Here is a 26427-nt window from a genome sequence, read left to right as displayed (position 1 = left end):
TACATAAAATGGGCACGTCAAAATTTATGGGCTATGATTAAGGCGGGTATGATTTTCAAATAGTCATTTTTTTTTTCTCAGAATTGTAACCAAGCATGCCCAGTGGTCTCCCTAAGATGCTATTTCTATTTCAATGTTCCATTTAATCAGCTTCTAGCAAAGACTCATTAGAAGCCAGTAGCCCATGCCACCTCCAACTAAGCAGTATGGGGTGACAGGAATTTCTATGTGAAAGGAAAATGAATGAAGAAGTGGAATGTTGATCCTTTGAAGGAATACACATGATGGAAGAATTGTGGGTCTGTTGCAAACCAACCTCTCAATAGTCAAAATCTTTTTCACATCTGCACACCAACAAAATGCTGGTACCTACGGAGGAGCTAGGAAAGAGTACAACCTGCTAGTAGAAGCCACAACCAGATGATCCACCTCTAGTGTTCTATAAAAAGAACTATATGAGAAAAAGCCTAGAAGGTTACATTTCCACGAAAGACGACTTTATTCCCCATAAACTTACGCCCAATCTAAACTTATGCGAGGAATATTATTGTCGAAAATTCTTCAGCTCCAATAACTATTGGGATACTTTAAAAATAGATATTGTTACGAAACTCTCATAGAAAATAAAAAATAAAAAATGTTTTAATAATACATAGAATTTAACATTTAGGTTAAGCAGTGTGGTATGTAACCCAATTTATAGATTAATTGAAAAAACAATTATTAAAGTCCATTCATAAAGTATCTATTTAGTAAAATTTAATATAGTAATAAAAAAAGGGGTGCCCCGTGCATGAGGCTCCAGCCATTGCGGGGTCTGGGGAGGGCTAGAAGTACGCAGCCTTACCCTGTTTTGCAAAGAGGCTTTCATGACTCGTACCCATGACCACCAGGTCACAATGGAGCAACCTTACTGTTGCGCCAAGGCTCACCCTCTTTAACATGGTAATAAAAATGAAAGAGAATATCTTATGAAAGAAAATAAGAAAAATGTGGTTGTCCTAAAATATTTAAAGATGACAACAAAAGATGTCAAATATCATCAGTAAAAAATTATAAATATTTATTGCAACAAATTAAATTTCTTTCAATAATTTGGTGGTGTTATCATTTTGGATATATATATATATACACTAGTAAAAAACCCCGTGCGATGCACGAGCCGACAAAGAACTGTATGGACCATCACAAGTTGATCCAAACCGTCCATGTGATGGAACACAACATAAATAGGTTGTGCCCCAAAAATCATTTCCATAGGCTGATCCTAGCCTTCCAATCTTTTAGAGGTTTCCATAATGTGTTGTTCCTCTTAAATCGGATGGTTAAGATGACCCCATAGATTTTTTTATTAAAAAAGCATAAAAGACGGGGGTAGGATTGCAATTCTGTGGCTTTAATGGGTGCCTTTGTTAAAAAACATAAAGGAGGGGGTAGGATTGAAAATATGTGTGTTGAATGGGTGCCTTTGTTTAAAAAAGTCAAAAAAGTGATGTAGAATTCCACAAAAAATTCTCTTATTTTCTCTTCTACTATATATATATACTAGTAAAGACCCGCCGTGCGATGCACGGGGCATCGAAGAAAAGATAGTGACTAATTAGAAGCAGCATTAAAACTATATGCATTAGAGAAATTAAATAAATGATCATATGCATATTTATTTAAACATTGTAAAATAGAAAAAATGAAGCAATAGTTGACATTGGTTGGTTGTAATCCTTGACATTGATTGGTTGTAATTTTTGACATTGATTGGTTCTTAAAGGATCGAACAATACTTGATTTAGACACACATCTATTTAAACATGAATTTGAAGATGTTTTAAAGAATTTACGGGTTGTTGTAATTATGTGAAGAACCTGAAAGAATAAATAAGGACGTATTAGCTTGTTCTAATAAGTCAAATAAGTAATATCCATGGGAAACAGTTAAAGGTCATTGCATGTTGAGGTGACAACTTGAAGTCTTTCATAATGTATCAAGAAGATGAAGCAATAAATAAGAATGTATAAACTTTTAAAAGACATACCTTCAGTGAACCGTTGAAAAAGGGAATTCGGATAGGAAAGCTTCCTAAACTACTATCAACCTGAAAATAAAAAAGACATAAAGCATCATATATCCAGAATAGATATCTTTTCATTAAGTCCACCTAAAAGAAATGAACAAAACATACCGTAGGCATCATATGAGTTCAACTAATGATGTTTCATATATAGATCAAACATCATTGCCCTTAAATTGTTTATTAAGATCACTTTCTTTCAATCTCTCATTTGCAGGTGCAATGGATACGTTATACTAAATGAACGCCTGGTGGGCTCTAGCTTCAAACCCCTTCCTCGAGATACTTCGATGTGCTCCAACTACAAACCAGTACCATCCCAAGTTGAAACAATTGCATCCAATTGAAGAGAAACCAATAAAACCAATTTGGAGACAAAGAAGAAAACAATCTATGCTTTAAACAATCTTCCACAGTTTCATCCAAGTGGACATTTGTGGATATTTTTGGCATTCTTGATGCTGGTTAGGCTCCATAGGTGGTGAGAATTTTGTCTCCTATAGCATATATAAGGAACCAAAACCATAAATTTCAAAAAATCCACAAAGCCATATTAAACATTGAAAATTAGAGGAATAAATATAAAATGTGAAGAAAAAGTGTAAAACTAATTATGAAATAGAGAGAACACAAAATCCCGACCTCAATCTCAGCTGAGATATTGGGATCTGAAGATCCCTTTGATCTAAAATCAATGAAAAGATCCCAAGAAAGCAGCATAAATGTTTTGAAATCAGACACAAGTACCCTAGTAATCAGGACTTCGCTAAAATTGAGAAATAAAGTGATCAAAGGCCAATCAACCGGCCCCAAAAATCCAATTTTTTTCCAAATGGGTGTTTTGTTGTTAAGAAATGAAAATAGAAACAAAGAAAATTGGAAGAAGATAAAAGAAAATGGGGAATATTTACCTTCCTCTACTGTTGCAGCCTACATCTTCTTGTCCTTGCAAGACCTTAAATGAAGGCCCTTAACTTTAGTTAAATTGAGAAGATGAAGAAATGATCGCAAATATGTGATCCTGAGATGCATAAACAAAAATAAATCATACATATATATGAGAGAAATTAAAAAAAGTCTTATTAATAAATAAGATCCTGGAATATTTGCAATTTAGTAAGATTATAGATATATGGACGATATAGCAGGGATACGAAGTTCTTCAAAAGATGTAAACTTCAATGTATTCAGGCTGGGAATATGGTGTGCTTTGTAAAATAAAAGTGCTTTGGATGCCTAGAAAAGATAACAAAAAAATGAAGTTAATGCGTTTACCCTCCATTAAGATGTAGTTTGAATATACTGTCAAATGAAGAGGTGAGTTTTAAAAATGATATAAAACTGAACCTGTTGACACTAAAAAAACAGTATTAGTAATGCCCTAAATTGGAAGTAAATGCAGGTACTTGCATTTGTTGTGTTCCACTCATTTCCCATGTTAAATCTAAAATCAAACATACTTCCAAATACTAATTAAACGCTGATTTTTGTAATTTGTCTTAATATCTTTACCATTTGAAAAAAAAAAATTTAACGCGGAAATTTTTATGATGCGAGTGATGAGTGTTGTTCTTTCTGTAGTCAGTAGTCATATGCACAAATCCATTCAAAGAACAGAAAATGAGTATATTGACTATTGTGATTATCACTCTTTAAGTTTTTCATATTGACCATAAAATTGCTGTCTCCTGTGGTCCACTACATTGAAGGCAGTGACAATCTGAAAAAAAAAAGAAGCAATGCCATAAATGAGATCTTTGAAGGCAAGTAGAAATATCAAATATCTTAACAAAGAGATACAGGGTATGCAAGGAATGGGTTCTGAAAAGAGGCTTTAAAACTCATGTATCAAATGCAAGCAGAAGGCATTAAGGAAGGCATGATTTAGAGAGAGAAAGCAATCCCAAAAGTTCCATGCATTTTAGACACTGTTTGATTTAGATTTTGAGGATAGAATGTGAGCCCAAAAGAGATCATTTGACTCGAATTACAATTAGGCTCCATTTGTTTCGTTTTTGAGAACCGATTGAGAGTCCAAAACTGATTAATGGGGTTAAAGTTGAACTTAATTTTGAGTCCAATAATCAGTGATGGAAATACAACCGGTACTCAAAAACCAAAACAAACAGGGCCTTAGTTAAATAATCAGGGCCAAAGTGATGTAGATCCAGTCTACTTCAGCTACCCTATCCAGAATAAAAGAATTCACATTTGAAATACAAACAAAACATAAATTGCCTTACTATATATCAAAAATGAAAATATTCCTCAAATTAATTACTTGAGTAAAGTATGTATAACTTAAAGGCATCAAAGTGTTGGTAGCAAGGAGAGAAACTGACTACAGTCCAGAAATCCTAAATGCATGGGTAATCAGAAGCACATACCAGCCTCCATGATAAACTACCAGAGAGATCAAAGTCATCAAACCCATGAATCCCAACACAACCTCCACCTTAAAAATGATGTATCCTACTCGCCTGCAGCTCACATCCAAAAAAACAAATGAAACTCGTAAAGAAATATGTATAATTTCATAAAGAAAAAAAAACTTATAAAAAAACCAACTGCTAATAAAGAACTATGTATAATTTCATAAAGAAAAAAAACTCATAAAAAACCAATAGCTAATAAAGAACTATGTATAATTTCATAACGAAATACATAAAAAAACCAACTACAACAATAGCCCAACATACACAGGGAAAAGAATCTAAATAAAAGATCATCCGCACCAACTAATATCAGTTTTCAAATCCTCCAAAATAATAAGAAACAGGAAAAAAACTTTACGCCAAAAGATTAACAAAACAAAGCCTAAAGAACCAATATCAGTTTCATGTAAGGGCAAGAATTTTATAAGGATTAAATAGGTAGAGCAGAATAGAACTCTAATTAGAAGATGCAAGGAAAGAACTCCCTAAGTGCCTATATAAAGCTATTGTGAACATGATACCCCACTGAGTGATATTATGGACAAAATAAGATCACTAATGGATAAAATGGTTTTAGGGTCAAATACCTTGAGCTATCATAAGAATACTACTTTGAAGGGGAGCTTTCCTTTTATGCAGAAATCACCTTTTGCTGTTAGTTTTCCTACACCAAAATAATCTGCAAGAGGTTGTTGTTAATCTTCCTATATCAATGACAATTATATAGAGAACATAAAGCATATGGTTGAGAGCATAATATGTTGAATCTTAACAGAGAACATACTCTCCTAGAAAATAGAGTAAATCGTATTATTCAAGAATGCACATTTCATTCCAAAACATTCTTAATCAAAATATGTATAATCTCATATTTAATTAAGCACTATGAGCAGGAAAAAAAAATTTCTCAGAAAAGAACTAATTTGTCAAATCAATTTTGTGGAAAGGAAAGAGTAAAAGAGGAACAAAATCCCTATATAGCTGGTTCAGAGAAAGCCTCGGAAGATTAATCTATTTCTAGATGTGCTTCAGAAAAAAAAATGAAGATGTAGAAAGCCCTTATTTATTTACATGAGAAGAAGATGGAGAAAAACCCTAATCTATGTGTTGTGCAGAAGACGAAAAGAGAAAACATTGTTATACGGCTTATAGTTAATCAAAAGGAAAATTCCAATGCTACTAAAACATAAACAAATATTACATATATCTCAATCTGCCATATTTGTTTTTGTTGTCCCAGAAAAAACAGAGCCGTTATCCAGAGGAGCAGTTGCAGCCACCGTTTTCCCAATTCCAGCAAAATTCAATTGAATGTAAGCTGTGCTATATACTCTAATAGATAGTATAGAGAGGTCATAAAAAGAGTAAAATCTTCCTTTAATCTAACCAATGGATTTGGAAAGCATCAGTATAGCATGAATTAATCAATACCAAATACAAAAAAAAACATTGCAAAGTGCAAACAAAAGGCATGCAATCAAAAGATATTTCAACATTAAGACTTTTAAAATAAGAAGCTCTCTATTTATTCCTTAGAATGGGAATAAGACGAAGCAAGGTTAATTACCAATTGCCTCCAAGGGAGTTAAGAACATCTTCTATTATTTCAATTTAGGCTATATCTAATTATGCAGTCCTTCCATTGAAGAAAATTCTTTGAAAAAGGAAATAGAAGATAGCCATTTTAAAAAAAGAAAAGAAGTAGATACATTCGGAAGAATAAATATAGGAAAAACTATATTACCATTGATAATAGAGTTGTTTTTAGGCGCGGCTACGGTTGGAGATATGTACAACAATCCGTTTCCAAAACTGAAAACAAACAAAGCCCAGCATAAGCCGACACAATCAAAATAATCAACCCATATAGCTTCCATAACAAAATCCTAAAAAAACCCAAATGTATTTCAGAATATGGACAACATACAACTCATTCAAATACTTTATTTTTATTTGATGTGTAATTGGTTCAAATAGTTTCGAGCAAAACCTGCAATATAGCAAAAGAAAAATTGATAGAGAACACTTTCGTTGGTGGATTTTTAGAGAATAGGGCATGACCATGAGCAATTTCTGGTGATGTTATTCCAAAAGTTCACACACAAAAATCTTAAAACAATAAATGAGCATGGAAGGTGTTAACTTCACAATTGTGAGATCAAATTGATAAAACATCTGACACTAACAGAACACAACAAAAGTCATAGATTTTTTTTTATCAAAACTATTTTCCCTCTAATATAAGACATGGATATCTACGATATAGATAGAAATATGAATTAAATTAGTAGCATTAAACATGGATATCTACCATATAAGGGGTGGTTTTATTCATTTGCCATTCATGAAAATTGAGCATCTGAGTAGACTAATTGCTATTCATCTGCAACAAAACCAAATTGCAGTTAGACAAAAGAAAAAGGCCCTTCTGAGACCCTTTTGGAAAGAAATAGTGGAAGAATGGAATTGTACTGGAAAAAAACAAAAGAAAAGAAGAGAATGAGAAAACCGGCTTCCCATCAGGCCATGAATCCCAAATGGGTTTACTATTGTAGCCAAACTTGAAGGCATGCAGTGCATAAGAATTCATTTAGAAGTAGGAAAGGGAATATGGAATTGGAAGGGAATCAGGTTTGGGAAGTATTATTGGAAAGGTTCTAAATGGAATTAATGGTGAAAAGGCAGTTTCTATCTTGGAGTTATTAGAAGAAAACCTGAAATTAGGAAAAGAAAGAGAAAAAAATGCATTTTGATTTCTTGAAATCTCGATTCTATTGAATATATACGTTTGGAAAGCACAAATTCTCAAAAACCTCTTCTATTGGTATATTTAAACAAACAGAAATACAAATAAGAAGGCAACAGTAAAATCAACTTCAAGAAGCCAAAAGGAAAAAAAGAGGATAATTGGGAAAAAAAAGGAAATAGGAAGAGAAAAGAAAATTAGAAAACAATACAAAAAAGTGGATGTGTTACCCGGATTAGTCAAAAGAGAATAATGAAATGTGTGAGTGGAGTAGTTTTGAGGCAATAGTCAAAACAACTAAGCAAAATGAAGGAAGAGAATAATAGGAAAAAATTAAAAATAAAGAAATAGGAAGAAAAAAATAGGACAACATTATAAAAACTTAATGTATTACCTGTAGAAAAAGAATATAAAACTTAAAATAGAAAGAAAAAAACTTGAATTTTACCAAGAAAGATCCAGATTTTGATCTTTCAATCTAGCGGGCCCAGACAAAATGGAGTGTATACAATAAGTCTATCTAAGATGGAATACTTGATAGTTAGTCTTCATAGTTCATTCTTTGCAAAGGAGTGGTGAAGCTGTCAAAGACAAATGCAAGTGATTTTTCCACAACTTTAATTTAGAAAATAGAGTTTACTTAGAAAATAGTATTTGGGATTTTAGTTGTGGTGTTGCATGCTTGAAAATCTTATTTATTGCTTGATATTGTTTTCAAGCTTTTGTATTTTTATGCGCTTGGTATAAAGATTTTGATCTCATCTCGATACCGAAGTTTGAATTTGCCAATTAAGAAACATTATATAAGATGATCCAACACATAGTGTGAGAGACCTAAAAATCAGTTCATATTAGGAAAAATAAATCAATAAAAAAATATTAGGAAGAGAGAGCAAGAACCTTAGAACTATCAATCAGAAATTTCTGGCTTTCCTCAAAATGAGTATATAAATTGAATTTTCTACAGTAGACACACAGATGCGAAAAAAATAGCAAAAAAACTTTCAAAACTTGAAATTTCATGAAATTTTAAATCTGAACCCTCGAATCACGGATTTTCGTACCTCGATTGAGAGGGATTTTCAAGCCTGAAATTGGAGGTGGAAAGCTATTTGAGGTAGAAGAATCGAGATTGAGTAGGAAATGGAAGCCGATCTTCATCATTAGCATACCTGAAGAAAAGCATTGAATTATAGCCGTTTTTGGTGGTAAGAGGAAAAAGATTGAAAAAATATTCCAATTGCATTTAAATTAGAATTATGAAATTTTACTTGAAACGGATATGGACTGTTTTATTGGCAAAAATTTATAGAATTTATGTAAGCCTTTGTGTAGTTTAAGGTCACATGTCCATGTCTTGCTAAAGATAGGAAAACATGGTGCTTCATGTTCTTCATTCAACAATTGATCTCTATATAAAAATGTGGTGTGTTTAGTAAAGACTCTTTTCAAAGTATATTACCATAGATCTATGATTTGCAGCCTTCTATAGTCTCACTTACATGATCACATGCGCGATCATGTAAGGTGTACATGCATGACACATACGAATGTTAAATGTTTGATACTATAGAAGGTGTACATGCACGTGGTTCAAATAAATAGCCAAAACGAAATATCAGCCAAGAGTGAAGGAGTACATGGATGTAGCAAGAATGTTAAATGTTGTTGGCCTTTTCATTAGCTTTGGTTATGGAATCCATATTCTGGCAACCTGGAAAATTAAGAAAATGGGAAGCAAATAAAATACAATAGAGTTGTTAAAAAAAAAGGGAAGAAAAGAAACATAATGAAATAGAGGAAAAAGTTAATAAGTACCTGTTTGGGTTCAGCTGTTGTTCATGGTTCCCTTAAAAATTATATGAAAGTGGGGAATTTAACATAAGTTACATCTATAGTTTAAGATGAGCTGAAGATACAGACATGAGGTAACTTTTATTTACAAAGTTGTAGTTAAAATATACATAGTATTCAAAAGCACTCATACATAGTGAATTTACATGTAATATTAACATGTTTTACAAACCAAAAGGCGAGTTATATAATTTTCCACTCTAAAGTGATAGGAAAGTTATGTAACTTTTTTCCAAAATGAAGTCATTTGATCTGACATCTTCATCCTGAAAATAAAACAAAGATGGAGTGTTGGTATATGTCGGAAATTGATATCCATATTAAAGAATAGGAGCAGATAAGTTTTAAACTCAACTGGTGTGCATAGGGATTAAAATCTTAAAGTTTATACCTTCTTCGGAAACATTTCCTAAATGCAATTCATCATCTCTTGTTCTTTTTTGTGAGGCATGTATTGAAGATTCTGCGATGGTTGATTCAACTGCTGAATTCTTTCCATGAGTATGAACTGATATGATACTTGTTCCTTTGAAAAAAGAAGACGTAATTGACCTTAATATTGAGAATTGATATAACTTCTAACAATATAGGATAAGAAAGTTTGGTGAATTAAGTACCATGCATGGAGAATCTTGCTTGCCTCTCCCTTCCGCAGAGGACAAAACATCTCCTATAACAATGTAATATTTAATTATGTGAATTGTTAAATGTAATAGTAAATATGAATTGGGTTGAAAAATTGGAAATTAAAATAAATAAAGGGAGATGATATTTTCACTTGAAATCAGGTTATGAGGGAAGTGTGCATGTAATGCAGGGGGGGTGAAACTATTATTACCCTAAATAAATAATAATGCAAATTGTAAGCAATATGATTTAAGTACGATTGCATTTGACTTTAACATATGTGTAATGGTACCTTCTGTGTTTGTGACCTGTGATTGTAACACATTCTTCGAATGAGTGATTGAACTTGCTGTTGAAGAAAGTGTTGTGATTGTGTCAATTAGGGATTGATGAGTGGCTACTCCAATTACTGATGAGGAAGAGTGTACATCATGAGAAAGAGCGCTTGAACTTGGTAGTGAGGAATGCATTGTCACTGATTCAAGGACTGATTCAATTGGAGAGTGATCATTTCCCACTTCAAGTGCTGAAGCTAAAAATAAGTGAAATTATTCTATTTGCATGTAATGTGTACGTACAAAATCTTATGCACTAATGAAATGTTAACTATATTGAGAATACCATCAATTAAGTGAAGTAGTGCATGACTCTCTTCTGAGTAATCTACGTCAATGATCGAATGCACTATGAAGTCTGAAGTATCAGTTATCATTAATTTCCCTTTCAAATTTGATAGAATAAAGACATATTTTTTCCATAGTCGTGGAGAGAATATCCTATTGAAACGGCTTATATCATCACCCTTAAGAAAAATTACACGGAAGTGGGGAAATTAGTAAATGAATTAGAAATGCATTTGTCGGAAAATATTTGATTATAAAATAATTGGAGATTATAATAAGAATTTACCTCAATAACCTGTGTTCTAAACTCCAATGCTGTGAGGCCCAATACATGCTCTGCTTCATTAGTAAATAATCTCAAATCCATGGTTCCTGTCTCATCGACAACCTCTGCCTTAATTGTGTAGCTGAATAATATGTGAAAATGTTAATGCAGACATTCGATTTTATGATAACACAGACATATATGTGTGTGTGTGTGTGTGTGTACTAAAGCCTTGTATAAATGGACTGTATGTAAGATGACATTTGAACCGGGTAAGTAATTTTTAACATACCTCAAGATTGGTGGATCGCAACCATACTCACAAAAGCTACACTTGTTTGTATTATCTGAGGGTACGAATTTGTGTTTGCATGCCACACATGCACTGTAGCAATGCAACTGACCAATGCGAATTTGAGCTAATGTTGCGGTGATCCGATAATATGTAGGCTACAATTTTAGACCGCAGCTTAGTTCCAAAAAACGTTCAAGAATTTGTATATTTCTTAGAAATGAATGTGTTTATTTGGGTTACCGTTAATGCATCACGTTGCAAATGCTGATAAAACTGAGTGATGTTAACTCTTTTGGCTAGCGGTAAGATAGAAGCGACACTTGATGGTGAAGAAGATGATTGTATTCTCTTAAGTAATGAGCGAGCAGTTGCATTTCCTTCCAACCTAAGTAGAAAAAAATTATAATTAAAATATATGTGAAAAAGGATTGTATTTAATTTTAAAGGAATGTGAAAATTGGATACCAAGCTAGTAGTCTTTCTGCACCAACATTGATTGGATTGATTGTTGTAGTTGTGTATCCCGTGCTTGATAAAGACCCACCTATAAGAGATTATTATTAGAATATTGTGATATGTTAGAAAGGAAAATAAAAGAAAATGTAATAGCGATTCTAGATATACCTTGATATTGAACAACTTTGACGGCCTTCACCATCAATACGGTATCGAATATGAGTAGGTGAACCATGTCCTCTGTCACGGAATGAGCCTTAAGAGCCCATAAGGTCAACAGAACTGGATGATTACTGGTATGAATAAGGCAATTGGGTTAAGATTGTAAATTTGAATGAAATAGTAAGATGATAATATGAATAAAGGAAGCTTAAAAAATTACCTGTCATCTATCAAGACCAACTCTTTCTTGAAAGTGAAATTGTTCTGTGTCTTAATGGTATGAATTTTGGAGATGTAAACCAAAATGCCGAGAATATCTTCCACAAAGCAACAGAAGTCAAATATAATAAGAGTATAGAGTTTATGTTGTTTAAACATATTTAAGAATGAAATTATAATACATACCACATAAGTCAGTTGTTGAAGATGTAGCTTGACACAAACTTTTCAAGGAAGGGAATTTCCAAGTGATGGGGATCATGTCTCCATCAAATGGAAGAACGGTAGTAAATCTCATTGGTCGCAAATGGTATTGATGATTGGTGATTGGGCAACGCTGAGTGTTAGGTTTAACAACCACATCGTGTATACAGTAAGCACCACCTTCACTTAATATTCCTCTGTATCTTTCAATATTTTCATCAAAAAGAAGTAGCAGAATCTCCTCTTCCTGATAGAATAAAGAAATAACGATAATTATAGATTGAAGTAATAGTGAATAAAGGAAACATATATAATTGAAGATAAAAAAGCGAGCATTCATTGTTGAGGAAATTGATCGCACTCTTTCATCAGTTAGAACTATTTTCACAAGACGGCCCTTGCTGTGAGGATTATCAAAATTGTAAATGTCGTAGATATGCTTCACACGACACTTAATATTCCATTTGGTCTGAGAAGGATTTATAAATGCGAATGGTGGATAAGAACGGCCTTCCATCCTGGTAAGAAAAAATTCAATTAATTATATATGGTAAAAAAATACAAACTTGCGAAGCAAGTTTATAAGAATGGATAGATTAAGAGAAATATGTATACCATATATTAAAGCCACTGTAAAACTTCCTTGAAAACAACATTTCGCGTGTATCCTCGCCTAGGATGTTCTTTATTGCCAAGTAACAATCGTACACCGGATCGAAAAGTGACACGTGATAAAGCAACATAAAGTTGTCCATGACTAAAAACAGGCTTTGGTAGGTATATCCCAACCATTGACAAAGTCTGACCTTGGCTTTTATTTATCGTCATTGCAAAAGCAACCTTCAAAGGAAATTGTCTCCTTTTGAATATGAAAGGAAAATCACGAGGGGATGTGGACAATACAATTCTTGGAATGCAGTGGATGTCACCTTTGTTAGCTCCTGTAATAATCCTTGTGCGAATAGTCTGTCGCTCTAGGCTAACTACAACCAATCGTGTTCCGTTGCAAAGGCCGATAGAAGCATTTAGGTTACGCAACAACATCACAGGAAGACCGACCTTTAACTCCAAAGAATGCTTAGGAATTCCTGGAAAATTTAAGGAATGTAGATACTCAGGTGTAGTCATGAAATCAGTAGATGAGGAATGAGTATCTTTGTTAACAGCAGCATCAGCACTTAAGTACGTTCTACTGCTAACGGGCAAGATCTTTGACATTATAGTATTAATGTAATCTACATCATCATTCTTCGGGGCTAAAATAGCTCTCTGTTCAAGGTAAGTATCATTGTCCAAATTAGATGTTAAATTTGGGTAGATCTCTGATATTAATTGGCCCACTCCAGTATCGTTATCAAGTATTAGCATATCATTTGGAATTTTTATCCAGTCAGCTTCCATATGATTATGAATTGAAATTGCAGGCAATGTTCCGTTTCCAATATCAAGAAGCCATTGTGCAAATTCAGAGACCTCATTACGTTCTATAGAAGATAATCCCTGTTGGAATACATGCATATTTGTTGTTAGATGCAGTAGCTGACACTGCTTCCATAAATATGATTTTTGCAAGCAAGCAGCAACAGTAGCCTCTCGTCTTCCTCTAGGGATAACAGGAAGTACTTGTCTAAAATCACCTCCAAGAACAGTAGTTTTCCTCCCAAAAACTTTAGGTCGTGCATCAAAAGAAGGGGTCGTTAATAAATCCCTCAATGTGCGATCAACTGCTTCAATGGCGTACCGATGCATCATTGCCGCCTCATCCCATATAATAAGTTCAGCTTTTCTTATCAAGTCTGCCAACTCTGATTGATGTGTAATCGTGCATGCAGTAGTTTCAAATACATCGAGTGGAATTTTGAAGCGTGAATGAGCAGTACGACCGCCTGGTAGTAACAATGCAGCAATACCAGATGATGCAATACTCAACACTAATCTTCCATCACTTCGTAATTTATTAATCAAAGTCTTCCATAAGTAGGTCTTTCCAGTACCACCACTACCATATACAAAATAAAAGCCGCCTTGCTTATTGACACATGAGTTGATGATAGTGTTAAATATCAATAATTGCTCCGAATTTAGGCTGGCATGTAGATGATGGAATTCAAGATCTGCTGTTGTGTGATCAAAGTTTGACTCTTCCCGAATATATTTATTTGGAATGCTATGTTCTATCATCGTAGGTATCGGCATAGAAGGATAATCAGAAAGACCTCTACCGACTGAAGTAAGAATGATTTCTATCTCTTGTAGTGCAGCATTTCGCAAGACAGCTTCGGGTAATAATAAGGTTGAATGGTGTAATGCGATTCGGGCTCTAAACTGCAAGTCATCTGATAAGTCTCTCCAATGATTGTTCCATAATTGCAATGGATTCGTCACTTGAGATGATGTTAAAATTGATACAAATAGATGTCGGAGTTGATGTGGTGAGGCCCAAATAGAAGCTTCTTGAAGTGCTTCGTGCCACTCGTTATCGTCTTCCAACAAACCCAAAGAATTGCATGCAGATCTAAAGTCTGGGCAAAGGAAGCCGTTAATTCTCCGAATATCTTCAAACTCAAAGGGCCACGTACAATGTTTAGAAGCATACGCAAGTAATATCGTTCACTTGATGATGGATATGCATAGTACAGTCTACCAATGCGCCTCCCCCTTTTCCTTCGGTCCCATATTTTTTCTTCTGCTTTCCATACCCAAGCAGTTGGAAATTCAACATATTTCAACAATCGAGCATCATGAAATTCATTATTGGCCATCATCCATGCTGTAAACATAGTAGTAGATATACCAGGCCTGGATAGGACAGTAGGGAGGTCATCTCTATCAGAGAATATGACAGTCTGCTCATTCGGCAAGTAAAATTGGAGACGCTCAACGGATGGACGTTGTGCTTGTAAATCAAATTCGAAAATTCTCCAACAGGCCTCCGGTGCTGATATGTATCTGCAATCAAGGTATTGCTTAACCTCATCCTTATCATGACGGAAGTTGACAGTTGGTTGTATGGCTGATGTAGAATTTGGCTCAAGAACAATTGTAACTCGATCGGGCCCTTTATGAAGATATTTGAATAAATACTTAATTACCTTTGTTCTAGCGCACAACTCAACATTGATATGCGAATTGTACTTAAGCAAAAGGGCTCGATTGTATGGGACAACCCATCGGTTATCTATTTCCTGTCTTCGAACTGTAGCATTTCGACCATCATTCCTTCGACGATAGTTAGCAAATCCATTAATGTCAATAACTGTCTCAGTATTAAAATTCTTAGGATATTTCTTAGAGCATTCACCACCAACGAAGCATGGCGAGTAAGGATTGGCCTCTCCGCAAGGACCATGTATCATTGTCTTTGAAACTATTTGGAAAGCCTGAGGATCAGTATCTTTATTAGGAAGTTCAGCAGAAATGAAATTATCAACGTCAGCTGGGGTGAGAAGCTTATCTTGATTTGCAAGTGTTAACAAAATATGCGCATGTGGCAATCCCCTCTTCTGAAATTCCACAACATGTATGTCTGTTCGTAGGAAAAGTCGAAAGACACGAATTGGTGACCAAGAAGACTACAATGAATATAAATTCTAACAGTAAATATATATGTGGTAGTTTAATATAGATACTCGAAAAAGCTTAAGAGCATGAGGATAAGAAGCACCTGCAACAACGGTTCCAAATATCTTTTCGCTGCGAAGGTCATTTATAAGTTGTTTTTTCTTTATATTGAATACTCTCGCGACAATGTCAGGTCTATCTTCAACCCTCTGACCGGGAATTAGCTGTAGTGCTGAATATATTTCTTCCCATTTTGCATTGCATGTAAATGTTATAAACAAATCTGGAGGGCCATACCATTGACATATTGCCATTGCATCCTGGAAAGCTTGAGCCATGTATCTTGGACCTCCAGTGAAGGATGAAGGTAAAACCAGCCTTTGTCCAATGCTTGCAGCATTATGATCACCACTTCTTACAGCATCCTGCAAACCTTCATAGACATTAGCACGGAGTTGTTTCTGATTGGTCCGTACCCAATACAATCTTTGTTCTTCAATTGCCGCATAAGCATCAACCACGAATTGTTGGAATAAACGGCCGGATCTCATAAGTGTCTTACCTTCCAAAGGTCGGTACTGAATCCGGTAAGCATAAAACTCTCGCATACTAACAAACTCTCGTTTACGGCTGGTAGAATTAGGATTTGATCTAATAGGTATATTGATTCTCCAACCATCCTCTCCATATGGAAATAACAGAGGATACTGTAGAGGCATATACGCGGGGTGGCACTCGTTTATCCTTTGGAGAAATCCATCATTGGTGCAAAGAATAATGTCACGACGCTCAACAATCTCAGACCCATCACCAACCATTAGTGCAGCGACTTCTGACGCAGTAGGTAGATTATATTGCCTAGCATCTCGTGATCTCTGTTCTATGATTCGAATACGCAGGTCAACAGCGGCACTATTAGCCAAGAAATCCCTCCCATATCTAAAAGTTTGTACATATGGATTGGTAGTGTCAAGCATTTGTCTTAAACCAGCAACGACATCCTCGTTAATGGTAAACCGACCATTGTTAATGTGAACAGCATCCATCCTATTTTTGGCCTCATCGCCTGTCACGCACACATATAGCTGTGCAAACATTGGTTTGCAATTAGGATTTGGTAACAATGACCCAATCTTGTGGTAGTTAGAACCTGAAATCCTAAAAGAGTACGGACTACGACCATCAACAATATTGTGATCAATCATACCACCTATGGAAGTGAAGCTATACATCGAATTATAAGCACGGATAAGCTCCCTAAAACATGTACGATTGTTATCATATATTCCTCTATGCAAGTCTTGCAAGTAATTTGGTGCCTCACCAAGCAACGGCAACTGAATTTTGCTATCTTGACAACACATGAAAAATCTTGGGACAGGGCCGGGCTTAGAAGATCTTTCTTGATTCCACATTAATGCTCCACAGAATTGGCATCCCGTATTTGGAGGGCTGAAATCCCAAGTTTCTGTAAATCCGTTATATTCTCGAAATTCCCTCTGTGCAGTATTCGATGTAGAGCCTGGGAAAAGTGCAATTAAGACATATATGCAACATATTTAACCCTTAATTAATGAACATCAGACTTGGCCAAATGCTAACCTTGATGAAAATTTTGACGTATGCCGATTCGTAAAGTTTCTTGTGGCAACGAATCCCTTTCTGACGACTCAATATGAATGTCATTCGAGGGGAAAAAATTGAACCCCATGAAGTGATCGATATCATGTGTACGTTGTGCAGGAATATCTGTAAATTATATATCGAAACATGTTACCAAAGATATTTAATTTGTAAGTATAAGTGAGAATGAATCTCATAATCAAGCACAGCCTAACTGTCGGGATAAGATCGTAGTCTGATTGGTGGAATAATATGTTGCGGAAATGGTCGAATATTAATATCAATGGAGGAGGCCAAATCAGTCGACACGTGGGTACTGATAGCTTCATATGTTGATGCAATATTGAGTCTCTTCATACGCAAATATCTAATTCTACGTTGGTGAGCCATTTTCGTAACGTATTTTTTCCGTGCAATATCTATAATAGTAGATACTTAAATTTTCATGTAAAAATAAGTAAAGTAAAGATAATATACATTACACCTATGGAGTCTAAATATACTCACGTGCACTACCGTGTGTGTCCATTGTGAAGGCGATTATGAAGCAGTAACAATATGCCTCAATATAACAATCTGTTTTGAAAAAAGTATGAAATCAATATCCATGATATGCTTTGAAAGGTGAGACACTATTGAGCATAATCAAGAGCATAATCAATATCCATTAAAGTGTGAAAGAAGTATCAAGAAATGAAAAATCAAGAGCATAAGAAATGGCAAATGTTGCTAGCAAATGAAGAAAGAAGTAATCATCACACATAAAAGCCAACCTAGGTGCAAAGATGCGTGGCAAATGTTGCTAGCAAACCAAGAAAAAAAGTAATCATTACACAAAAAAGTAAATAAGCTAAAGTTATAAAGTTTTCAATGAAAAATTACCTAGAAATGGTTACAAAGTTTTTAAATTACAAAAAAAATACGAAGAACATGTAGTAATATATGACAATTACGGGAAAAAAGTCAAAAAAATCCAACAGGAGAAATCCCCAAAACGATTTCCCAGTTTCAAAAGCCACCCTGCTGTTTCAAAAGCCACCCTGCTAATAGCTTCATAAACATAAAACCCCACCTTGACTATGCAAAAAAAACAAAAAGAATTCAACAGAAGAAATAAAACCCCACCTTGACTATGCAAAAAAAAAAAAAAAAGAATTCAACAGAAGAAATAAAACCCCACCTTGACTATGCAAAAAAAACAAAAAGAATCCAACAGAAGAAATCCCCAAAACGATTTCGCAGTTTCAAAAGCCACCCTGCTAATAGCTTCATAAACATAAAACCCCACCTTGACTATGCAAAAAAAAACAAAAATAATCCAACAGAAGAAATGCCCAAAACAAATAGAACCCTGATTTGGAGTAAAAAAATAAATAGGAAGAAAGAAGAGGATAATCTGAAATCTCAAGAAAAATATAGGAACGTTACGTTTTACCTTGAAATCGTTCAAATGGCACCCTTTTCTTGCTACCTTGAAAGAGATATTAGCAAACAAAACAGATACCTTGAAAGAGATATTAGCAAACAAAACAGATAAAGCTCGTCTCTTTAAAAATATCTGCAGGAGAAGTCTTCTCTTTAAAAATATCTGCAGGAGAAGACGAAAGAGAAATATCTCTGAGGGAGGAATTGGGATGGCTGGGACACGTGGAGAAAGAGGAAAAATCCCAATTGTTCGAGGGTTCAACCGGAAAGAAGCAGGGAAAAATAGGCTGAGGGAGTAAGGGACGACGACACGTGGCGGGTGAACAGTAAAATCTCCTTCTAGATATATATATATATATATATGAGGAAAAAGAGTGTCCGCACGAAGCCTCCATGCGGTTGAAGAGAGAGAAACACTCTCGTTGGTTAATTTAGTGGGCCCGGTTGGAAAAAAAAAGAGAGAGTTTCTGCGTTATCGAGGGTGCGTCTTAGACGTACCCTCGAGAAAACATTTGTAAACCCTAAATCCCCGCCTCTTCTCTCTCTTTCTCTTGGACTGGTTTGTAAAGAAAAAGCTTCCACGATCCGCCACCTTCCACGATCCGTCGGACGAAAAAGCTCGACAGAGAGAGGCCGAAACCTCAACCTCGACGAATGATCTTCTCAAAGGTTAGTGCGTTCTTCACTTTTTTCTCTTTTTCTCTTTTTTTTTTTGCCAAAAAATCATGAATGATGCAGATTTGGGGTTTAAAGTGGCATGAATGGTGCTGAAATTTTGGGTTTTGCAAAAAAAACTAGGGTTTCTGTTATTAGTTTAAGAAGGAAACCCTAATTTTTTGTTCTTGCAAAAATTAGGGTTTCTGTTCTTGCCAAAAAGAAGGAAAAAACCCTAATTTTTTGCAAAAAAAGTATGGATTGTAGGAACATAAAAAACCTTTCATGATTTTTTTGGAAAAAAAAAAAGAGTTAGTTATGAATTCTCAAAAAATGTTATGAATTCTGTTATGTTTTTTGCAAAAGAAAAAAGATTTTCTGCAAACACTATTTTTTGAGAATCCATACTTCTTCTCAAAAAATGTTATAAATTTTGTTAGGAAGATCAGAAATTTAGTGTTTCTGATATGGTTTTTGATCTTCTCTTTGTTTTTTATCTTTTTTTTTCCCTTCAAAAATCGTGTAATTTTTTTTTTTTTTAATCATGAATGGTGCAGATTTGGGGTTTAAAGTGGCATGAATGGTGCAGACCTCTAAGATTATTCACATTAGTGGGGAAAAAAACCTCAACTGAGGACTCATCACTCGTATACTTGTGTGGAATTGGATTTACTTGATCAAGAATTCAGTTCTGTAACTAAATTTTTGTTGATAGCATAACACAAGATTTTGTATGGTGTAAGCATACAAAATAAGCTGTGCGGCCACAGTATAGGATGATCCAAACCGTCTATGTTACGGGCCATACCATAAATAAGTTGTGCCCAAAAAAAAGCTATGGGCTATGTATGGACGGTTTGGATCATCCTATAGTATTGTCCGTACAGTAAATACTTAAACATGTCTTTAAGCAAATGTAAAACGGCTTCATTAACTGAACATTCTTAATGGTGTAAGTCCTCTTGAACAGCCACACCTTGTTTGATACAGCAAAAGTTAGAACCTTCAAAAAATTGAAGCTCGGCATGAAGAGATTTCCTGCCTAGTGGTCTTTCTATCATTTAATCTTTGGTTGGTGTCATTAATTTTGGTCCCGAAAGACTAAGGGAAGCATTTGGCCAATGGTTCTGATAATTAACAGACATAAACTTTATTCAAGGGCTGACATTAAGTACACTGGCATAGATGGTCAAGCCAACACCCAAACAAACAACGAAAAATGCAAGAGATGAAAAATGCAAGAGCGATTGAGAGTGATTCAAGAGTAAAAAACGCTCATCCTCCATACAGAAAAGAGGTTTTCTTTGGGCCCATAAAAGAAGAGGAACGGATCATAATATACAGCACTTGTAAATGGGAATATGATTCAACACCCTACGATTCCATTGAGTGTTCCCGTTGAGTACCATTAAAAAAAGGGAGATGATATTTTCACCCCCCCCGGCATACATGCACACCCCCTTATAACCTGATATGACGTGAATAAAAAAAAAAAGGGTGCCCCCATTGGCTGTGGACCAATTCATTTTCATCCAGCTACCATTGATGAATTGGTCCAACAATCCCGATCCCTTCCACCCAATTTAGAAAAGTTTAAAAATAAGAGTTGTTATAAGATGTTTATCCATATTTCTCCAAAGAAAATTATGGGCGTCCAAAGGTACAAGTTGAACAGCTAGTTCAACTACCGAGTTCAAAAACTCCATAAATTAATTCTCCCATGTATGCTCTTACCACCCAAATGACCTTCAAAATTCCTGCACTGTTGTTTATGATGGGGGCTGCCTTGGGCATTTATGTTGGGCAGATGAATTAGAATTCATCTTAGATGCTGTTCTCTCTTACACAAGTGATCTGCGAAAGTTTTCAGATTGACAATTGCAGTGGTTCAGTTGGAGAACAATCTCTTCATATGACACTGCTACTTGCAAATTCTAAACATCATACATTCAGTGTCAATGATCTGAGAGCAAGGCCACGTTCATAATTAGTTGGTACATAGCATATTGACAATAACAATTGAAAAGGCAGCACAAGTTCTATCAAAAGACCATTACATATCCCCGTCTTCTATAGCCAATAACAATTAAAATAGTTTGTTTCTAAAATACCATACATCACAAATACTACATAGTGATCTCAAGATGCAAAATAACATCCTAGCAATGCCTACCATCCGATATTACAGCTTCAAAAACCAAAGAATCATAGCTGCCATAATCAGAATGAAGCCTAACAGGCAGCAAATGCAAGTACAACCGGTATTGATCGCACCAAATGAAGGATCGATAGTGGGTCTGCAAAAACAAAAAACACCAAGTTAGTGACAATGGGCAGTGAGAAATGGCACCTTCTAAATGATTTTTTTTTAAATGATGATTTGAACTTTATTGTAAATGATGTAAACTTTTTTAAATGACAATGGGCAGTGAGAAAAACACCCATAATCCAAGGACTCATGATTTAAAGTTTCTTCTAAATGATTTTTTTCCTAAGTTTTGGCTTATGTTCTTTTTTTCTTCAGCTTCTAAAAATAATGACAATGGGCGGAGAGAAATGGCACCTTCATCTAGAAAGCAAGTGTCTAACTCTCTAAATCTTACTCATTTCCATCTTGGTTATCGGCATTTTGCTGCTCATGTAATGTTGGTAAAAATGATACATGGCAATTGGAACGGGGTTAGAAGCCAACTCTCAGTCGAATCATATAGATCTAAAAGGGCATATAATCATTAGGGAGCCATTCTGAAACACAAGCTCAACAATGTCATATTAGTTCTCAAACACAGAACCTTACAAACCCCATAAAATTAAAATCCATAACAGGAAAAAGAAAGAAAAAGGACTGCTCCTAATAATCAATTTTTTTCTCTGGAAACAGCCTACTAAGCCATAAATTGCATAACTCCAATTACATCAAACAGAAGAGTGGACCCTAGTTGGGACCCTAGTTGTATAACTCCAATTACATCAAAAGCCTACTAAGCCAAAATGCAGAAGCATTTCCCCCCAAACTACACGCCAGAAAGCTTCTTTTTTTAATAGAAAATTCAAAAACCTTGTCTCATAACAGAGGCATTTCATCAAACAGAAGAGGGGACCCTAGTTGGGACCCTTAAATTGCCTATGTTTGCCAAATCGTGTGAAGTGCAAAAAGGACATGTTGAGGCCTTTCCATCTAAAGCCTACAGAAACCATCACCAATCCATGAAAGCCACTCGAATGGAATTCAGTCTAAAAATAATATAACTAAAAGTAGTAGAATAGAAAAAAGCCCACAATAGACTAGTTTTGAGTTCACCCTCTCATACAACATGCCAGAAAGGACTTTTACCTCATAACAGAGGCATTTCATCAAACAAAAGAGGGACTTGTTGAATTTTGTTTGCAAAAAGAATGTTGAATTACAATGTAAGCCCATTACTTTTAATTATTATTTTCGGAATTATTTTTCTGTAAAAGACACTCTTTTATTTTGAATTTAAAAAATCAGTTTTGACAGTTATAAAGTAACATATATGACTGCTAGGATTTAAATGAAAGGGGTTATAAACTAACAGATATGACTGTTAGGATTTAAATGAAAGGGTGTCTTTTTCTAACTGTTTTCTAACTATTGGAAGCAACTATTCATAATCTATAAATACTTAAAATTAGTGGGTTTTCATAGACACTGATTATCTATCTCTCTCTCTTTCTTTCTTATAACTCTTACAGCCATACTTATACTATTTCATAGAGAATTCGTTGGAGAGTTATCAGATTTGCTTTCTGAAAATTCTCAAAGACTTTGTTGTATCATGGAGGCAATTTGTCTCCAACCCTTAAGCAAACTCAAGATCGAGTGGGGACAAATAAAGCCTTAAAGAAAGCGATCATCGTGCCTCAAAGTCTAGGTTTTGTTTATTTTCTGATTTCGACTGCAATATCTTCTAACAATTTTAAGGCTTTATTTTTGTTCTAATGGAGTCGGAATCAATCAAAGTGATGAAACTGGACAAATTTGATGGCAACAACTTCAGTCGTTGGCAAGATAAGATGAAGTTTCTCCTGACTGCCTTGAAGATCATCTACGTTTTGGATCCTGGTTTGCAGCCAATCGTTGAAGGAGAAAATCTGTCCCCTGCAGAAGTGGATCGCATCAACAAAGAAAAGAAGAAACGTGACGAAGATGAATTGTTGTGCCGAGGAAACATTCTCAACACTCTGTCTGATCGTCTCTATGATCTTTTCACTGATGTCAAGTCTCCTAGAGAAATCTGGGATGCGCTAGAATTCAAATATAGGGCTGAAGAAGAAGGTACAAACAGATTTCTTATAGCCAATTATGATGATTTTGCTATGATTGATGGTAAGCCTATTCTTCCACAAGTTCATGATTTGCAAGTGAAAACAAAGTTGAAAATGAAAAAGTAAAAAAAAAGAGGGAAAGAAGAGAGAAGAGGGAAAAGTGGAAAAGCAAAACGTGTTGCTTAAGAAAAGGGCATTTTCATCCAGCTTTTAATGACAAGACCTCTTTTGTCCCTCGTTGATAATTTATGAAAAGCATGGGTCCTGTTAATAATTCCACCTAATTTTTGTCCCCCATTGGTAATTGGTCCAAAGAGAAATATAGAAAATAATATTTTTCTGGGAAATGTTTACGGGCTTTTTTCTAGATTTTCTTGTTCTCCCATTTGGATCATGATGGAGACCAAAATAAACACCCAATCACAGGGTGGCATGTGGCAAAGGGATAATCATGTAATTACATCCTGATAGGAAGCTTCCAGGCTACTCCCCTACGCAATCACAGGTCGACACCTATCTAAGGGTACGTGGGTAATCTCATGCTTGACACCCAACTATAAATAGCCTTCTAAGGGTCAGAGGTAAGGGTTTAGATCCCAAAATTTACTATTCATAGCAGACCTTACTTATATGTTGCAGTCACTAACTTAAGCATCGGAGGGCCTTCTCGGAGCATCAACTCTGGGTCGGTCGTCTGACCGTTAGCTACCTCGCGTAGGTCCACATCAGCTCTTCCGAAGCCATATCAACAGATCTCTGATTTTTGGCCGCAACAGATCACATCCATCAATTTCCTGGAATTGAATTCTATGGTTTGGACCCAATCCTGTTCCTGCTTCTCTCTAAGCCATCCCTCTCAAAAGCCGTCTGGATTTGAAAGGCATAAATAAACAAAAATATGAAGCATATTTTCGTTCATTGGCACCCTCCATTTAGGTCAAGGATGCTCATCGAATTTTGTGGCTGCTTCTAAGTCACGATCCAAAATAATTTCGCACGCTTTATGCCCAATCATTCCAGATAACAGGATATGGATCAAATGGATACATTCAGATCTAGATATCATGCCTCAATCCTGTCCATTAACGTTCGGATTCATCAGACCGTTCGGATCCATAGGACCGTCTGGACGCATTGATGCCCCTAGTATTATTTCTAGATCTATAAACATTACTTCCAAACAATCTATTCCATATAACACACGAAAACTAGTGTAGCCATCTTTCCCCAAGCTTCTCTAAGCCTATCTTAAAAGGACTTTATAAATGATGTCCTCGTGTGTGTTTTTTTTTTTTTTTTTTAATATGACGAGCCCACCTTATTTGAAGATCCAAACCGTTCATTTGGATTGACCCAATATAAATAGATCGGATCACCAAGATCATCTCCAAAGGATGATATGATATGTAGGATGGCATATTATAAAAACCGCAGGGATAGAGGGTTAGGATCATCCTTTGGTGTTGACTTTTGGAGCCCAACCTTTCTACGGTGGGGCGATCCAAATGAACGGTTTGGATCTTCAAACAAGGTAGGGCCTACTTTTTGAAAATTTCGCACATAATTGTTAGCCCAAGGGTTTTGCCTTGGTAGCTTTCTCAAATCATGCCTTATGATTCTAAACACAATATATTAGTTATAGTTCTAATGCTTAATTGTCGTTTGAGAATTCTTTTTGAAGGTCAAATTGGATTGCACAGAAAATGGATCAAAGCACTAAGATTGAAGATCAATGGAACCAAATGATAGAGAAGAAGATCCACGGAGAAGAAGAAGAGGACTAAAGATTTGAAGAAGAAGAATTCAATATTCAAGTTAAGTCTTAAGAGTCTAGACTATAAAATCTAGTCCCTCAAAAAGTGTTTAACACCTTTGTGCCTTCAGATGTGTGATATGGAGGGATTAGGCTTAGTTAAGAGCCCGATCATCCCTTTCACAGTTAGCTGGGGGACTCGATCAGGAGAGAGATGACCATGCAAAGCTTTGGCAGTTTTACGTGGGTCCAAACGACTCTCTAGAGAGCCGAGCGTGACTTGTCTGTAGGATTCGTTACAACCCAGAAACGGCTAGTTTGTGCTGTAAACTCTATAAAAAGGGTTCTAAGACACACATATAATACACTCAGGGCTATCTTTGACCATTATACAAAGTGATTAACACCCTTGTGTGGCCAACATTAGGGGTGTACATGGTTCGGTTCGGTGTTGGGGTATTCCCGGAACCGAACCACATATAATCGGTCCCCTGAAATTGGAGCCAGAACCGAACCATATATGTTTGGAACCGAACCGAACCAGAACCATATATAATCGGTTCGGTTCTAGGTTTACCCAACCTTCACCAAATGTAGATATTTTGCCTAATCGTGTTTATAATCGGTTCAGTTCGGTTCGATCATGTTTATATATGAGCTACAAACACTAACAGGCACAAATTTGGGATAATCAGGCACAAATTTGAGCAATGCAAAAATTATATATGAACTACAAACAGGCACAAATTTGAGATAATCAGGCAAAAATTTGGGGGGTGAATTAAAATTTTAAAGGCAAAGCAATACATTAAAGAGGGATGAATTAAAAGGGGGTGGGGTGATTTTATCAAATGAGGAGGCAGTGAGTTTTAAGGTGAGGGTTGGTTCTCGGTTCCGGGATCCCAAACCCAGAACCAAACCGAATTTCCACCGGTTCCAAGATATCAGAACCAGAACCGAACCATATAGATTTGGAACCGAACCGAACCGAACCGAACCATTCGGTTCGGTTCGGTTCGGTTCCTCGGTTCGAACCGGAACCATGTCCACCCCCATCCAACATTATTGCATGGGATTTGCTAGGGAACATTGCAGAAGGCATTTCGCTGCTGTCGCATGAGAGAGCAGCTACATAGGCTCATTTTTCCACATATTTTGTCTTATTC

The 26427-nt window shown here is 35.5% G+C and overlaps 3 protein-coding genes and 2 long non-coding RNA genes across 8 annotated transcripts; 1 reads left to right on the top strand and 4 right to left on the bottom strand.

Annotated features, from left to right (window-relative positions):
* Positions 1-1740: 1740 nt before the first annotated feature.
* Positions 1741-8410, bottom strand: LOC143885747 (uncharacterized). Of its 2 annotated transcripts, XR_013253577.1 has the most exons (8): positions 8315-8410; positions 6249-6316; positions 5092-5183; positions 4457-4549; positions 2981-3090; positions 2181-2370; positions 2034-2093; positions 1741-1863 (listed from the first exon to the last, which is right to left on the bottom strand). It is a non-coding gene; the product is annotated as an uncharacterized LOC143885747 (long non-coding RNA). The 2 variants fall into 2 exon arrangements; XR_013253576.1 differs by lacking the exons at positions 6249-6316; positions 8315-8410 and having other exon boundaries at positions 5092-5594.
* A 770-nt stretch (positions 8411-9180) lies between these two features.
* On the bottom strand, positions 9181-18709 carry LOC143885711 (replication protein A 70 kDa DNA-binding subunit B-like). 3 transcript variants are annotated; one of them, XM_077389827.1, is made up of 12 exons: positions 18575-18709; positions 12317-12473; positions 11938-12202; positions 11753-11849; positions 11539-11663; positions 11380-11458; positions 11155-11299; positions 10912-11069; positions 10641-10761; positions 9722-9774; positions 9496-9630; positions 9181-9370 (listed from the first exon to the last, which is right to left on the bottom strand). In XM_077389827.1, exons 2-11 carry the CDS (start codon positions 12470-12472, stop codon positions 9582-9584), a joined length of 1248 nt encoding a protein of 415 aa, XP_077245942.1. In that variant the 5' UTR covers position 12473; positions 18575-18709; the 3' UTR covers positions 9181-9370; positions 9496-9581. The 3 variants fall into 3 exon arrangements, with proteins under 3 accessions (XP_077245942.1, XP_077245943.1, XP_077245941.1); XM_077389828.1 differs by lacking the exon at positions 18575-18709 and adding an exon at positions 17647-17684; XM_077389826.1 differs by lacking the exon at positions 18575-18709 and adding an exon at positions 12571-12847.
* On the bottom strand, positions 12770-14136 carry LOC143892400 (uncharacterized). Its single transcript, XM_077396998.1, has 2 exons — positions 12885-14136; positions 12770-12795 (listed from the first exon to the last, which is right to left on the bottom strand). The coding sequence occupies exons 1-2, from the start codon at positions 14134-14136 to the stop codon at positions 12770-12772; spliced, it is 1278 nt and encodes a 425-aa protein (XP_077253113.1).
* On the bottom strand, positions 13019-16627 carry LOC143885695 (uncharacterized). The gene is made up of 2 exons (XM_077389825.1): positions 15620-16627; positions 13019-15481 (listed from the first exon to the last, which is right to left on the bottom strand). Exons 1-2 carry the CDS (start codon positions 16611-16613, stop codon positions 14352-14354), a joined length of 2124 nt encoding a protein of 707 aa, XP_077245940.1. The 5' UTR covers positions 16614-16627; the 3' UTR covers positions 13019-14351.
* Positions 18710-18948: 239 nt separating the features above from the next.
* Positions 18949-19920, top strand: LOC143885684 (uncharacterized). The gene is made up of 2 exons (XR_013253554.1): positions 18949-19233; positions 19776-19920. It is a non-coding gene; the product is annotated as an uncharacterized LOC143885684 (long non-coding RNA).
* Positions 19921-26427: the final 6507 nt, after the last annotated feature.

The sequence above is a fragment of the Tasmannia lanceolata genome, unplaced genomic scaffold (assembly GCF_043159265.1).
Source record: "Tasmannia lanceolata isolate RefF3 unplaced genomic scaffold, GAP_Taslan_0.1 ptg000002l, whole genome shotgun sequence".
Lineage (NCBI taxonomy): Eukaryota > Viridiplantae > Streptophyta > Magnoliopsida > Canellales > Winteraceae > Tasmannia > Tasmannia lanceolata.
The sequence above is the reverse complement of the archived record's forward strand: the minus strand, read 5'-3'. Positions and strand labels throughout refer to the sequence as shown.